This window comes from Delphinus delphis, chromosome 16, assembly GCF_949987515.2.
Source record: "Delphinus delphis chromosome 16, mDelDel1.2, whole genome shotgun sequence".
NCBI classification, from domain to species: Eukaryota; Metazoa; Chordata; class Mammalia; order Artiodactyla; family Delphinidae; genus Delphinus; species Delphinus delphis.
Window position 1 is genome coordinate 60,083,274 of NC_082698.1, and position 12,024 is coordinate 60,095,297.

The window sequence follows — 12,024 nt, forward strand, 5'->3', positions numbered from 1 at the left end:
TTTATCAGTCCTCCATTTTGTTTCAGGATGGTAAACTGAATCATAAATCAAACTTAAATCCTGAAAACTTTTGGTACTGTCAAAAATTAATCAGCTCTGTGGAAGTGATGGTATGACAAACATGAAATACTGAGTGGTTGAGTTACAAATGAGGCTTTCACTTAATATTGATGATGTTGATTTCTTTGGAAATAGTTTTGCTTCTCACTCAAATATGATTAAATCCCATTGCTTTATAAGTTTATCCAAAATAACATAATGCTATCCTATAGGATGAATATGTACTACTGCTTAAAAGGAGGAAATAGTATGATATTGAGATACAGTCTTTGGATCCAGATAGAGCTGCGTTTGACTCTGAGCTCTAACTTCATGTTCGCTCAGTTTTCTCATCTGTAAAATGGAGCTCATAATACCTATTCCACGAGGTTGTTACAGTGATTAAATGAAAGAATATATGGGTGAAGTACCTGGCTTGTAGTACATTTTCAGTAAGTGATTGCTGTTGTTAAAATGTAATTCTGTGTCTTGCTCACTGACATAAGTCTGACCGGTGAGGAGACAAATTAAGGTGTGTATCAACTTACCAAGCTAACCGAGGAAATAAAAACAGAGAGGGGAATTCCCTGCCGGTCCAGTGGTTAGGACTCTGCACTTCCACTAAAGGGGGCATGGGTTTGATCCCTGGTTGGGGAATTAAGATTCTGCATGCTGCGTGGTGCAGCCAAAAAAAAAAAAAAAAATTGAGAGAGAATTTCATTCTTTACGTATTTCCTTATTTTGTGTCTTATGTGTAAATCTTATCTTGTTACTAGATGGTGAAGTTCCTAAGGACAGAAACCGAATCTTCTCCTTTCCCATACTCCACAATGACTAACACACTGCTAAATAACTAGTAGACATTCAGGAAATGTTTGTTGACATGACCTTACTTGGCCATGTCTTATGTCTATTATATAACCCTCTTAGGAGAAGAGGATTATACCCTGCCACATAGGAATCTGAAAGTTTCCTGGTAACTGATATTTTCCAATAAAACCATGGGGAAATTTTACCGTCTTGAAATCATTTTGCTTTCTAATTGGTTTCTGGGCCTGTCTTCAGCCATTTTATTATTTATGCATTTATAAGTATCATTAACATTGCAGCTGGCATTGAGATAACTTTCTTCTCTCCATTTTTATTTTATTTTATTTATTTTTAAATTTATTTTATTTATTTATTTTTGGCTGTGTTGGGTCTTTGTTGCTGCGCACAGGCTTCCTCTAGTTGCGGTGAGCTGGGGCTACCTTCGTTGCGGTGCATGGGCTTCTCATTGCGGTGGCTTCTCTTGTTGCAGAGCACAGGCTCTAGGCATCCGGGCTTCAGGAGTTGTGACTCGCGGACTCTAGAGTGCAGGCTTAGTAGTTGTGGCGCACAGACTTAGTTGCTCTGCGGCATGTGGGATCTTCCCTGACCAGGGCTCGAACCTGTGTCCCCTGCATTGGCAGGCGGATTCTTAACCACTCTGCCACCAGGGAAGCCCCTTCTCTCCATTTGTAAATGAAAATCTTAGTTTTCTGATATTACTTAGATTAGCTAGAGGTCCTTTATACTTAACCTCTCCATCTGCATGTTTAAATACACTTCATGATTTTTTAGTAGCTTTATGATAAGTATGCATGTCTAATTGAGGCATCCTACGCTCTATACATTTTTTTCAAGGTCTGTTGTTGTTCTAGCATTTGATTACCATTTTGGGGGAAATCTGAAGACACTACTCTTCTTTGAAATGCTTAGAGGTCTGAATGTATAACAATATTAAGTACAGACCAAGGAACTGATATGACTTTTACATATGTATACTTGATCAAATTTGTAATAATTAGCTTTTAAGTTTTCTCTGAGTAGCAGGGACATGGATGATCCAGAGAGCACTTATTACTAATACTATTACTCATGAATTTGAATGGAGTTTTAACATTGTTTTTATTCCCAGAAGGAAGCTCCTCATCTAGAAAGTATATAAGATGTTATAGCAGCTCTTTTTTTTTTTTTTTTTTTTTTTTTGCGGTACGCAGGCCTCTCACTGTTGTGGCCTCTCCCGTTGCGGAGCACAGGCTCCGGACGCGCAGGCCCAGCGACCATGGCTCATGGGCCCAGCCGCTCCGTGGCATGTGGGATCTTCCCGGACCAAGGCACGAACCTGTGTCCCCTGCAACGGCAGGCGGACTCCCAACCACTGTGCCACCAGGGAAGTCCCTATAGCAGCTCTTTTTATCCGTGAGGAAATTGAGGCTTAGAGTAGTTGGGTAACTTAGTGGCAGAACTGGAATAAGAACACAAATCCTTTGGACTTCCCTGGTGGCGCGGTGGTTAAGAATCCGCCTGCCAAGCAAGGGACAAGGGTTCAAGCCTTGGTCTGGGAAGATCCCACATGCCACAGAGCAACTAAGCCCACGCACCACAGCTACTGAGCCTGTGCTCTAGAGCCTGCAAGCCACACGTGCCACAACTACTGAAGCCCACGCACCTAGAGCCCATGCTCCGCAACAAGAGAAGCCACTGCAATGAGAAGCCTGTGTACCTCAACAGAAGAGTAGTCCCCACTCGCTGCAACTAGAGAAAGCCCATGCACATCAGTGCAGACCCAACACAGCCAAAAATAAATAAATAAAATAGATACATTTTTAAAAAAAAAGAACAAAAATCTTGTTTCTGACTGATTTTTTTAAATCATGGTGAGAATTATAGTTCAAAATATGGTCCCAGCCATCACCTATTCTCTGCCATCCAACACAGTTGATCATTCCACATTCCATGTCAAAGTACTTTCCATTTGACCCCATGAACACTCTTTCTGTTCCCTTCCCAGTTTGAACGCCATGACCCTGTGGATGGGAGAATCACCGAGAGGCAGTTTGGTGGCATGCTGCTGGCCTACAGTGGGGTACAGTCCAAGAAGTTGACTGCCATGCAGAAGCAGCTCAAGAAGCACTTCAAAGAGGGAAAGGTAGGTATCTTTGCCTAGAGGAAGAAAAGGAACCATGGGAGCATATTGTTATTGCAAAGGCACTAACATAATGAGAGTGAAATAATGACTAATTATGACTGATTTCAATTTATCTCTGGTACCTGAAAAAAAAAAAAAAGAGCAGTGAGTGAGGGAGAGGGGAGAGCCCCAAATGACCCCATGTTTTTTGTTCAGACCACAGGTGGCACCATGAACTGAGATTGCGAATTTAAAGAGACAGGCTGGTTTACAGAGGGAGATAAAGTGTTCACTTGTAGATATCTTGAGTTTAAGATGCCTGTGGACTATCCAAGCAGAGATGGTTAGCAGCCAACTGGATATTCAAATCTACTTTAGAGGACTGAGATAGATTTGGGAATCATCAACACACTATTGGAATTAAAACCACAAGAATGGATGAAGTTGCCCAAGGAGGATATTAAACAGAAAAGAACTATGAGCCAAGGGCAAGATCAAGTAGAACAGAAACATTTAAGGAGCTCCAGAATGAAATCTTGAGGAAATGGTTAGAGAAATACCTAGAGGAAGTAGTGAAATCAAAGCCAAGGAAGAAGAGTGTTCATGAACTAAGGGGTCTACAGTGTCATATGGAACCGAAAGGCTCCAGTAAAATGAGATGATAAATACCCATTGGTTTTGGTAAAATGGTGACCTTTGGGAGAGCTGTTTTATTACAGTGGTCCAATTGGAAGGCATATTAGAACAACAAGTAAGGAAGTAGAAAAGAAGGAAAGAGGAAGAATGGAGAGGAAGCTCTAGAAAGAAGAAATAGCATATGTTTAAAACTCTGAGGCAGTGTATTACTCTGCTTAGGTTGCTATAACAAAATACTACAGACTGGGTGGCTTAAACAACAGGAATTTCTTTTCTCACAGTTCTGGAGGCTAGAAGTCCATGATCAATGTGCCAGCAAACTGGGTTTCTAATGAGGGCTCTCTTCCTGTCCTATAGACAGCCACCTTCTTGCTATGTCCTCACATGATCTTAGTGTTTGTGCAGAGAGAGAAAGCATGCTCTCTAATGTGTCTTCTTATAAGGACACTAATCCTATAGGATCAGGGCCCCAGCCTTGTGACCTCATTTAACCTTAATTATTTTCTTAGAGACCCCATCTCCTAATATAGCCACAGTGGGGGTTAAGGCTTCAGTGTGTGAGTTTGGGGGGTGGGGGGGACACAAACATTCAGTCCATAACAAGGAGGAAAGATGAATCTGGCATGTATGAGGAACTAAAAGGGGACTATTGTGGTTGGAGCATACTAACAAAGAGGATAATGGTCTAAGGTGAGGTCTGAGAGAGAGATGGGGGGCAAGAACATGCAGGCCCTTGTAGGTGTGGAACAAGTTGGAATTCTATTCATAGTGCAAAGAGAAGCTATTAAAGGGTTGTGATCAGTGAAATGGCATGGTTGTGTGTATGTTTAAAGAGATGACTCTAGTTGCTTTATGAAGAGCAGTTGGAAAGGAGCAAGCGTAGAAGCAAAAAGATTGAGAATAAGATTATTAGAGATTTCAGGAGATGATTGGGCCTTTTTTGAGCAGCATTGAGATTAGAGACCATGGATTTGTGATGACACTTGTCAACTCTGCTCTGTGACACCCTTCAGAGCTGTACCTCGTACAGGAAGAGGCAGATGGTAGAATTGAGTCAGCATGTGGGGTTTTCCAGGGGGTGGGATGAACAAACTGAACCAGAAACTAGTAAAGAGGCCAGATCTCTTAAAGATCACACACACACACACACACAGCAATGCAAGGGCTAGAACCCAGATCTCATTCTCAATTCAATACCCTTTCCACCTGACAACAGTTACCATTTGGCCATGACTGGGAAACTGAACTGGCACTAAACATGTACCATGAGGGATTGCCAAGGTGTGGTAGACATGGAGCTAGAAGATGAGTTCAAGTCCTGCCTCAGAGATTTCTGTGGACATTAGACAAATCACTTAACATTCCTGGCCTCATGAATTGAAGAGCCTTATCCTAGATGCAGACTCTAAGCTTTAAAGACTCAGTAACTGAAAATAAGAAATAGGATTGCTAGTGCTTGTCTCAGTTTTCTTATTTATTAGTCTTCGTGCATGAAATCTTGCATGAATAGCATCGCCCCAAGTTGGTGGAAAACAATTCTTATCAGCTAGACTTTTTCCTCCTTGTCTTGGATGTTGAAAAGCTAAACGGACCTCTGAACAGGCTGTGGACTGCAACTGAGAACAGGCTGGATTCTGAGAAAAAGTGTCAGCTTCTCTGAGTTCAGTCCAGCCCAAGGTGTTCCCTTGGCTATGGAGGAAGAGTCATTAACAGAAAGTGACAGAGGACAATGCTTTTCTCCCAGAGAGAACTCCTACACTACCTAGTACCCAGCTCATATCTGTTGGAAATTGTAATTCAGAAAATTAAGTGCAAATACAGGTGGATTTTATAGGGAACACTCCTTTCTTTTGACCAGACCTATTTTTAAAGTTTAGTCCAGGCATTGATTTGACCTTAAAATAATTATCTATCATGATAGGCTAATTCATGTTTTGTTGTGAATTTATATTTAAAAGCAATAAATTGGGTGTTGGAGACATCTCCCTTAAAGGAATAAAGTATTTTAGCTTTGGCAGGAGTTAATTTAAGACCTGAAGACCTTGCAAAAGAGCCCTGAAATGAAAGGACAGATTTTGTCAGATGATGGAAATCTGGGGTGCTAAATTATTTCTGGCCCAGAATTTCTAGCCTGCCTTAGCAGGGAGATTGAGATTGACTGTACTCTCGTGTTGATTAAATAGTTTGTGAATATAGCAGTTAACTAAAATGAGAGTTAATGACGGGCCTTTGCTCCTAAGGTTACCAGCCCATCTCTCTGGGACCATTTCCCATTAGAGGGGGATCACTGTCTGCTTCCTAATTGCTTCTTTTGTTCCACTTTGGATTTGTTAACATGAAAATGTGTTTTCATTTGGCACATGTTAATCATTTTCTGTGTGGGGTTCTGTACAAAATATGAAACCAGACCTAAAAGATTGAAGGTCCTAGTGGTGGCACTAAATAAATATTTGTGTATTACTTTATGACTATGCAGTGCTTCACAGCCATTTTTCGTTTTTGTGTTTCTAACAGCTTTGTTAGATCTCATTTCGCCTTTGAAAATATAGAGACAGAGAGAAAGAGAAATTAATGATCCACCCAGAGTCTGGACTAATAAAATCCAGGGCTTCCTATTACAGACCTTGTCCCTTCTCTTGCAAAATTCTGTTTCTCCTAACCATACTCTTGCTGTAAAGCGGTGCTTTAGACCTGGTCTCCCAGTAGGCTCGCTTGGTGAATTTTTCACAAAAGTGGTGCTGGGACCCTCTTCAAAGTAACTACATCAGAAGCTCAGTGGGTGAGTCCAGGCATCAATAGTGCTTAAAAGTCTCCCCAGGTGATTCTAATGTGCAGTTAGGCTTGCGAGTCACTGCTCTGGAAAGGCCTGCTCCATCAGCGTCTCTAGTTTTGTTCCTGAGTAATAGCTGGAAGAATTGGGGAACCTGCCATGCCTGGAAAAATTACTCTATTCATGCTCTGGGTAACTGCCATGTTTCTTACTTAACAAAGACAGATTTTTCTTCTCTTTCTTTCTTTTTTTGCTTTATGAGAAACATGTTTTGTTTTTGCTTTGTTTTAAAGTTTAGTCCCTATCCTCTATCAGATTGTCCCCATTCCCCTCAGTATCTTTTTTTTCTGTGACTTTTTTTTCTAGGTCAAATCTGACTCAACTTTAACTTTTCTTTTACTTTCCATCCTCCAAATTACCTTCTTCTCCTCATTAAAAGAAAGACAGAGTTTTCTGAGACTTCATAAGTATAATTCACAGTGGTCGTTCTCTATGGTTAAGAGTGCAGAAACTGGGCTTCCCTGGTGGCACAGTGGTTGGGAGTCCGCCTGCCGATGCAGGGGACATGGGTTCGTGCCCCGGTCTGGGAAGATCCCACATGCCGTGGAGCGGCTGGGCCCGTGAGTCATGGCCGCTGAGCCTGCGCATCCGGAGCCTGTGCTCCGCAATGGGAGAGGCCACGGCAGTGAGAGGCCTGCGTACCGCAAAAAAAAAGAGTGCAGAAACTGCAAACTTTAATAATTTAGCAAATCCACTCAAGGATGAATTGAAAATTACAGTTCAGTGGCAGACATTGCTATGTTCAAGACACAAAGCCAGGTGCTGTGAGAAAGATAAAAGATAAAACCATCACCTATCTGTAATAGTTTAGTAAAAAATAGATGTATGCAAAGAACTATATAATTTCATATTCAGTATTTATTGAGCATCCACCATGTGCCAGGCACTCTTCTAAATATTGGGAACACAGGAATGAGCAAAACCAAGTCTCTGCCCTCAAGTGGAGGGAGACAGATAATAAACAATTATGGCACAAGACAACTCACTCAACTTTGAGCCTCTTGAGAGCACTGTCTTACTCATCTTTGCCATCCTCTATACGATGTTGCATAGGCAAATGTTTGTCAAATGCATTGATGAATGTATATTAAGTACCCTAATAAAGATAATGAGATCTTTTGGGAGCACCAATGAGAAAGATTAGAACCAGCTGAAGAGACTAAGTAAGAATTCTTGTACCTTGGAGGAAGTACAATTTGAACTTTGCCTGAAAGGCAGAGTAGGATTTTGACAAACAGGTTATAAAGGTATTTGCTTTTGCTATGTGATTCCTCTTACAGCCCTATCCTTAGCAGTCTTTGTGTATAGCATTACTTATTAATCTTGCTACTAGCCATTAAGTAGAGTTAGCACTTAAAAAAACAATTTTAATAAAACTATTAGATTATTAACTTTTCATGTTTTCTGTGGATAATATTCATGTGGGCTCCCCTGTTCACATATTCTCACAGATATTTGAGAGGTGAACCACATTGTGGTCTTCAGAGGATATCAGATTCTAGAAACATTGCTAGCAGAGCCCTTGAAAAACTCTAACTCCAATTATTGGGTGCCCACCAAAGCCACTATGTATAGCACCCGAGGTGTGACCCTTAAACTAAAAAAAGATTAGAACTCTACTGATTTGCTTTGTTTTACTGATTAGCTTTGAAACCTTTACTTCCCCCAAAGGAGTACTAAACTGTGAATTACTATTAAGAGATTTAATTTTATGGATTTTTTCCCCTGTTTTATTTTTGGTTTTCCCCACACACAATTAGTTTCATATACCTCAACCTTTTCCCTATTTCCTGTCCCTCAAGGCCCTACACATACCAGAGAGTGTATTTCAGAGCATAACTGAGTAAATTCACTGCCGCTGGCTCTGTAGTAATGAGCCTGCCAGCTTACTAAGGACTTTGCCCTACTATTTACTGAGTACTTTTTATGTACTAGGCATTTTACTTATCTTCTCCCTAATTATCACATCCTGCTTGGTGGATAGAATCCCCATTTTTGAGATGAAAAATACTTTTTCTGAGCCTTAGTTATTTGTCTGAGATCACACAGTGTCTTAAGAGGTGGCACTAGGATTCAAAGCCAGGACTGTCTCATTCCAGAATCCATAATCTTCCTACTAATGAACCTGTTTATTGTCACTGTTTATTCTCCATGATTTGAATAAGCAGAAAGGTTTAGAGGAAACAAGAAAAACAGTGTTGCTATACTCTAACCTATAGGTTCTTAGTGAGATAGCTAGAAAGGTAAATTATGGAATCAGATTGTAGAGGACCTTGTATACTAGGCTAAGAAGTTTGCGGTCTTTCCAGTTGACAGTGGATGTCACTGATATTTTGTCAGCAGGAGGAATGAACATATGAAGAAAGTGATGTTTCAGGACTATTAGGTTCTTATAGAAATGTAAGTAATGGAAATGGTGTAATTTCCCCCTGCTGCCAGACACCAACCAGTTGAAGAAAAGTCTGCACTTGGCAATGGGGAAATGCTTTATTGGAGCAAGACAAGTACAGAAACATCTCTGAAAAGGTACCCAAGAAATTGGTGACAGTGACCACATGTAGGGAGGGAGACTGGATGACAAGGGAAAGGAAGAATTACTTGATGCTGTGTAACATTTTGTACCATATCCATATATTACCTGGTGTAAAAATAATTTAAATGTTTTTAAAAACTAAGCAGAAAATGGAGCAGATGAGAGATTAGATTGGTGAGAAACATAGCATAGAAGGAAGAAGGAAGGAGACTTATTTTTTTAATGGGCCACAGAGAGAGCTCAGGCAATTAGATTGATTCTTGGCAGATGGATTTGCTATGACCAATTAAAAGACAAGGCAAGAAATCATTGTTACAATGTGTTTGTACTACCTATGGCCTGTCAGCACTAGATATCTGGCTTTAGAGCTGACTCCAGAGGAAGCCAAATTTTCCTTCCCCCTCTTCTCATTCTACTATAACTGCTTTTTATTTTTTAACAGTTTTATTGAGGTATAATCTGTATATCATAAAGTATATATAAATTATTTTAAGTGTACAATTCACCAATTTACCCATCAATTATTTTTAGTACATTTATAGAGTTAGGCAATCATCATTGCAATCTAGTTTTAGAAGATCTCAATCACCCCAAAAAGATCCCTCATGCTAGTTTGCAGTCAATCCCCATTTCTGCCATAGCCTTACACGACCATAAATCTTCCTCTGTCTCTATAGATTTGCCTTTTCTGGAAATTTCATATAAATGCATTCATACAATAATGTAGTCATTTGCACTAGCTTGTTATGTTAATCACTTTGATGTTTGGGTTCCATAAAGTTCAGCGAAAAAAACCTTGACCGTATTTCCACGTGTGATTCTCTACTTAAACATAACAAAAACATTCTGTTTTAAAACAAATTGTGATGGGCGATGAAAAGTGGATACTGTAGGGCTTCCCTGGTGGCGCAGTGGTTGAGAGTCCGCCTGCCGATGCAAGGGACACGGGTTCGTGCCCCGGTCCGGGAAGATCCCACATGCCGCGGAGCGGCTAGTCCCGTGAGCCATGGCTGCGGAGCCTGTGCTCCGCAACAGGACAGGCCACAACAGTGAGAGGCCCGCATACCGCAAAAAAGAAAAGAAAAAAAAAAAGTGGATACTGTACAATAATGTGGAACGGAAGAGATCATGGGGTAAGCTAAATGAACCACCACCAACCACACCAAAGGCCGGTCTTCATCCAAAGAAGGTGATGTGTATATATGGTGGGATTAGAAGGGAGTCCTCTATTATGAGCTCCTTCCGGAAAAGCAAACGATTAATTACAACAAGTGCTGCTCCCAATTAGAACAACTGAAAGCAGCACTCGATGAAAAGCATCCAGAATTAGTCAACAGAAAACACATAATCTTCCATCAGGATAACTCAAGACGACATGTTCCTTTGATGACCAGGCAAAAACTGTTACAGTTTGGCTGGGAAGTTCCAGTTCATCTGCCGTATTCACCAGACATTGCACCTTCGGATTTCCATTTATTCAGATCTTAATGGAAAAAATTTCAATTCCGTGGAAGACTATAAAAGGCACCTGGAACAGTTCTTTGCTCAAAAAGATAAAAAGTTTTGGGAAGGGACTTCCTTGGTGGTGCAGTGGTTAAGAATCCGCCTGCCAATGCAGGGGACACGGGTTCGATCCCTGGTCCGGGAAGACGACACAGAGCAACTAAGCCTGTGCTCCACAACTACTGAACCTGCGCTCTAGAGCCCGCGAGCCACAACTACTGAGCCCGCATGCCAAAACTACTGAAGCCCATGCGCTCTTGAGCCAGTGTGCTGCAACTACTGAAGCCCACGCATCTAGAGCCCGTGCTCCGCAACAAGAGAAGCCACTGCAATGAGAAGCCCGCGCACCGCGACGAAGAGTAGCCCCCACTCGCCGCAACTAGAGAAAGCCCGCGCACAGCAATGAAGACTGAATGCAGACCAAAAAAAAAAAGTTTTGGGCAGATGGAATTACGAAGTTGCCTGAGAAATGGCAGAAGGTAGTGGAACAAAATGGTGAATATGTTGTGCAATAAAGTTTGTGGTGAAAATGAAAAATGGGTCTTTTATTTTCACTTGAAAACCAAAGGCACTTTTTGGCCAACCCAATAATAAGTATGTAGTGGTATCTCATTGTGATTTTAATTTGCATTTCCCTAATGAATGATGATCCGGAGCATTGTTTCATGTACTTACTAGCCATTCATATATCTTGTTTGGAAGATGTCTATTCAAATCTTTTTTTTAATTGGTTTATTGTTATGATCTCATTGAGTTGTAAGAGTTCTTTATATAATTCTGGATACAAATCCTTTATCAGATATATGATTTTTAAATATTTTCTCCCAGTCTGTGATTTGTCTATTTTCTCAGTATTTTAAAGCACAAAAGTTTTTAATCTTGATGAAATCTAATTTATCAATTTTTTTTCTTTTATGGATTGTGCATTTGGTGTCATATCTAAAAACTCTTTGCCTTACCCAAGGTCATGAAGATTTTCTGTTTTCTCCTAAACATTTTATCAGTTGCTTTTAGTTTTGAAAGGCAATTCTATTTGCTTGTTTAACAACTTCTCTAATGTTAAATTCATTTTTAAACAACATAAAGAAGTACTTCTATTGTCAAAGTACTGTTAATTTTATCTTCTTTTTTTAGTTATTTAGAGCCCAGTCTTAAATATGTTCTTCTTTCCAAAGATAGATAGATAACTGGTTTGTTGAACAGTTAGTCACAGAATAAAATAACTCCTGCTTCTTCCACTTCGCCATAGTATGTCAAAAAAAAAAAAAAAAAAAATCCCTTTAATGCCAAGCCTCAGAGAAGGATATTTCCTTTTCACTACTATGTCTGCAGTTCAAGTCACCTGACAATAGATTGTGCTTAAACTGTAGCCTTCTAAGTCTGAGCAACTCAACTTGCAAAAAGACTATCTTTGCACTTTCTATCCACGAACCTCATGCTATAGTCTTATTCTAGCTTTATTCTAATAGACCTCTGGATTTTTTACTAAGGTAATTACCAAGAAATAAGAATTTCGTGAATGGCATCATCTTTTCTTTAAGGAGGCCCATG

The 12,024-nt window shown here is 40.3% G+C and overlaps 1 protein-coding gene across 2 annotated transcripts in view; it reads left to right on the forward strand.

Annotated features, from left to right (window-relative positions):
• The window catches only part of MICU1 (mitochondrial calcium uptake 1), a 201,326-nt gene that overhangs the window by 148,460 nt on the left and 40,842 nt on the right, over positions 1 to 12,024 (forward strand). For both annotated transcript variants that reach the window (XM_060034819.1, XM_060034820.2), the window contains exon 9: positions 2,855 to 2,992. In XM_060034819.1, the coding sequence (XP_059890802.1) occupies positions 2,855 to 2,992 (138 nt within the window). The remainder of the gene's footprint in view (positions 1 to 2,854; positions 2,993 to 12,024) is intronic.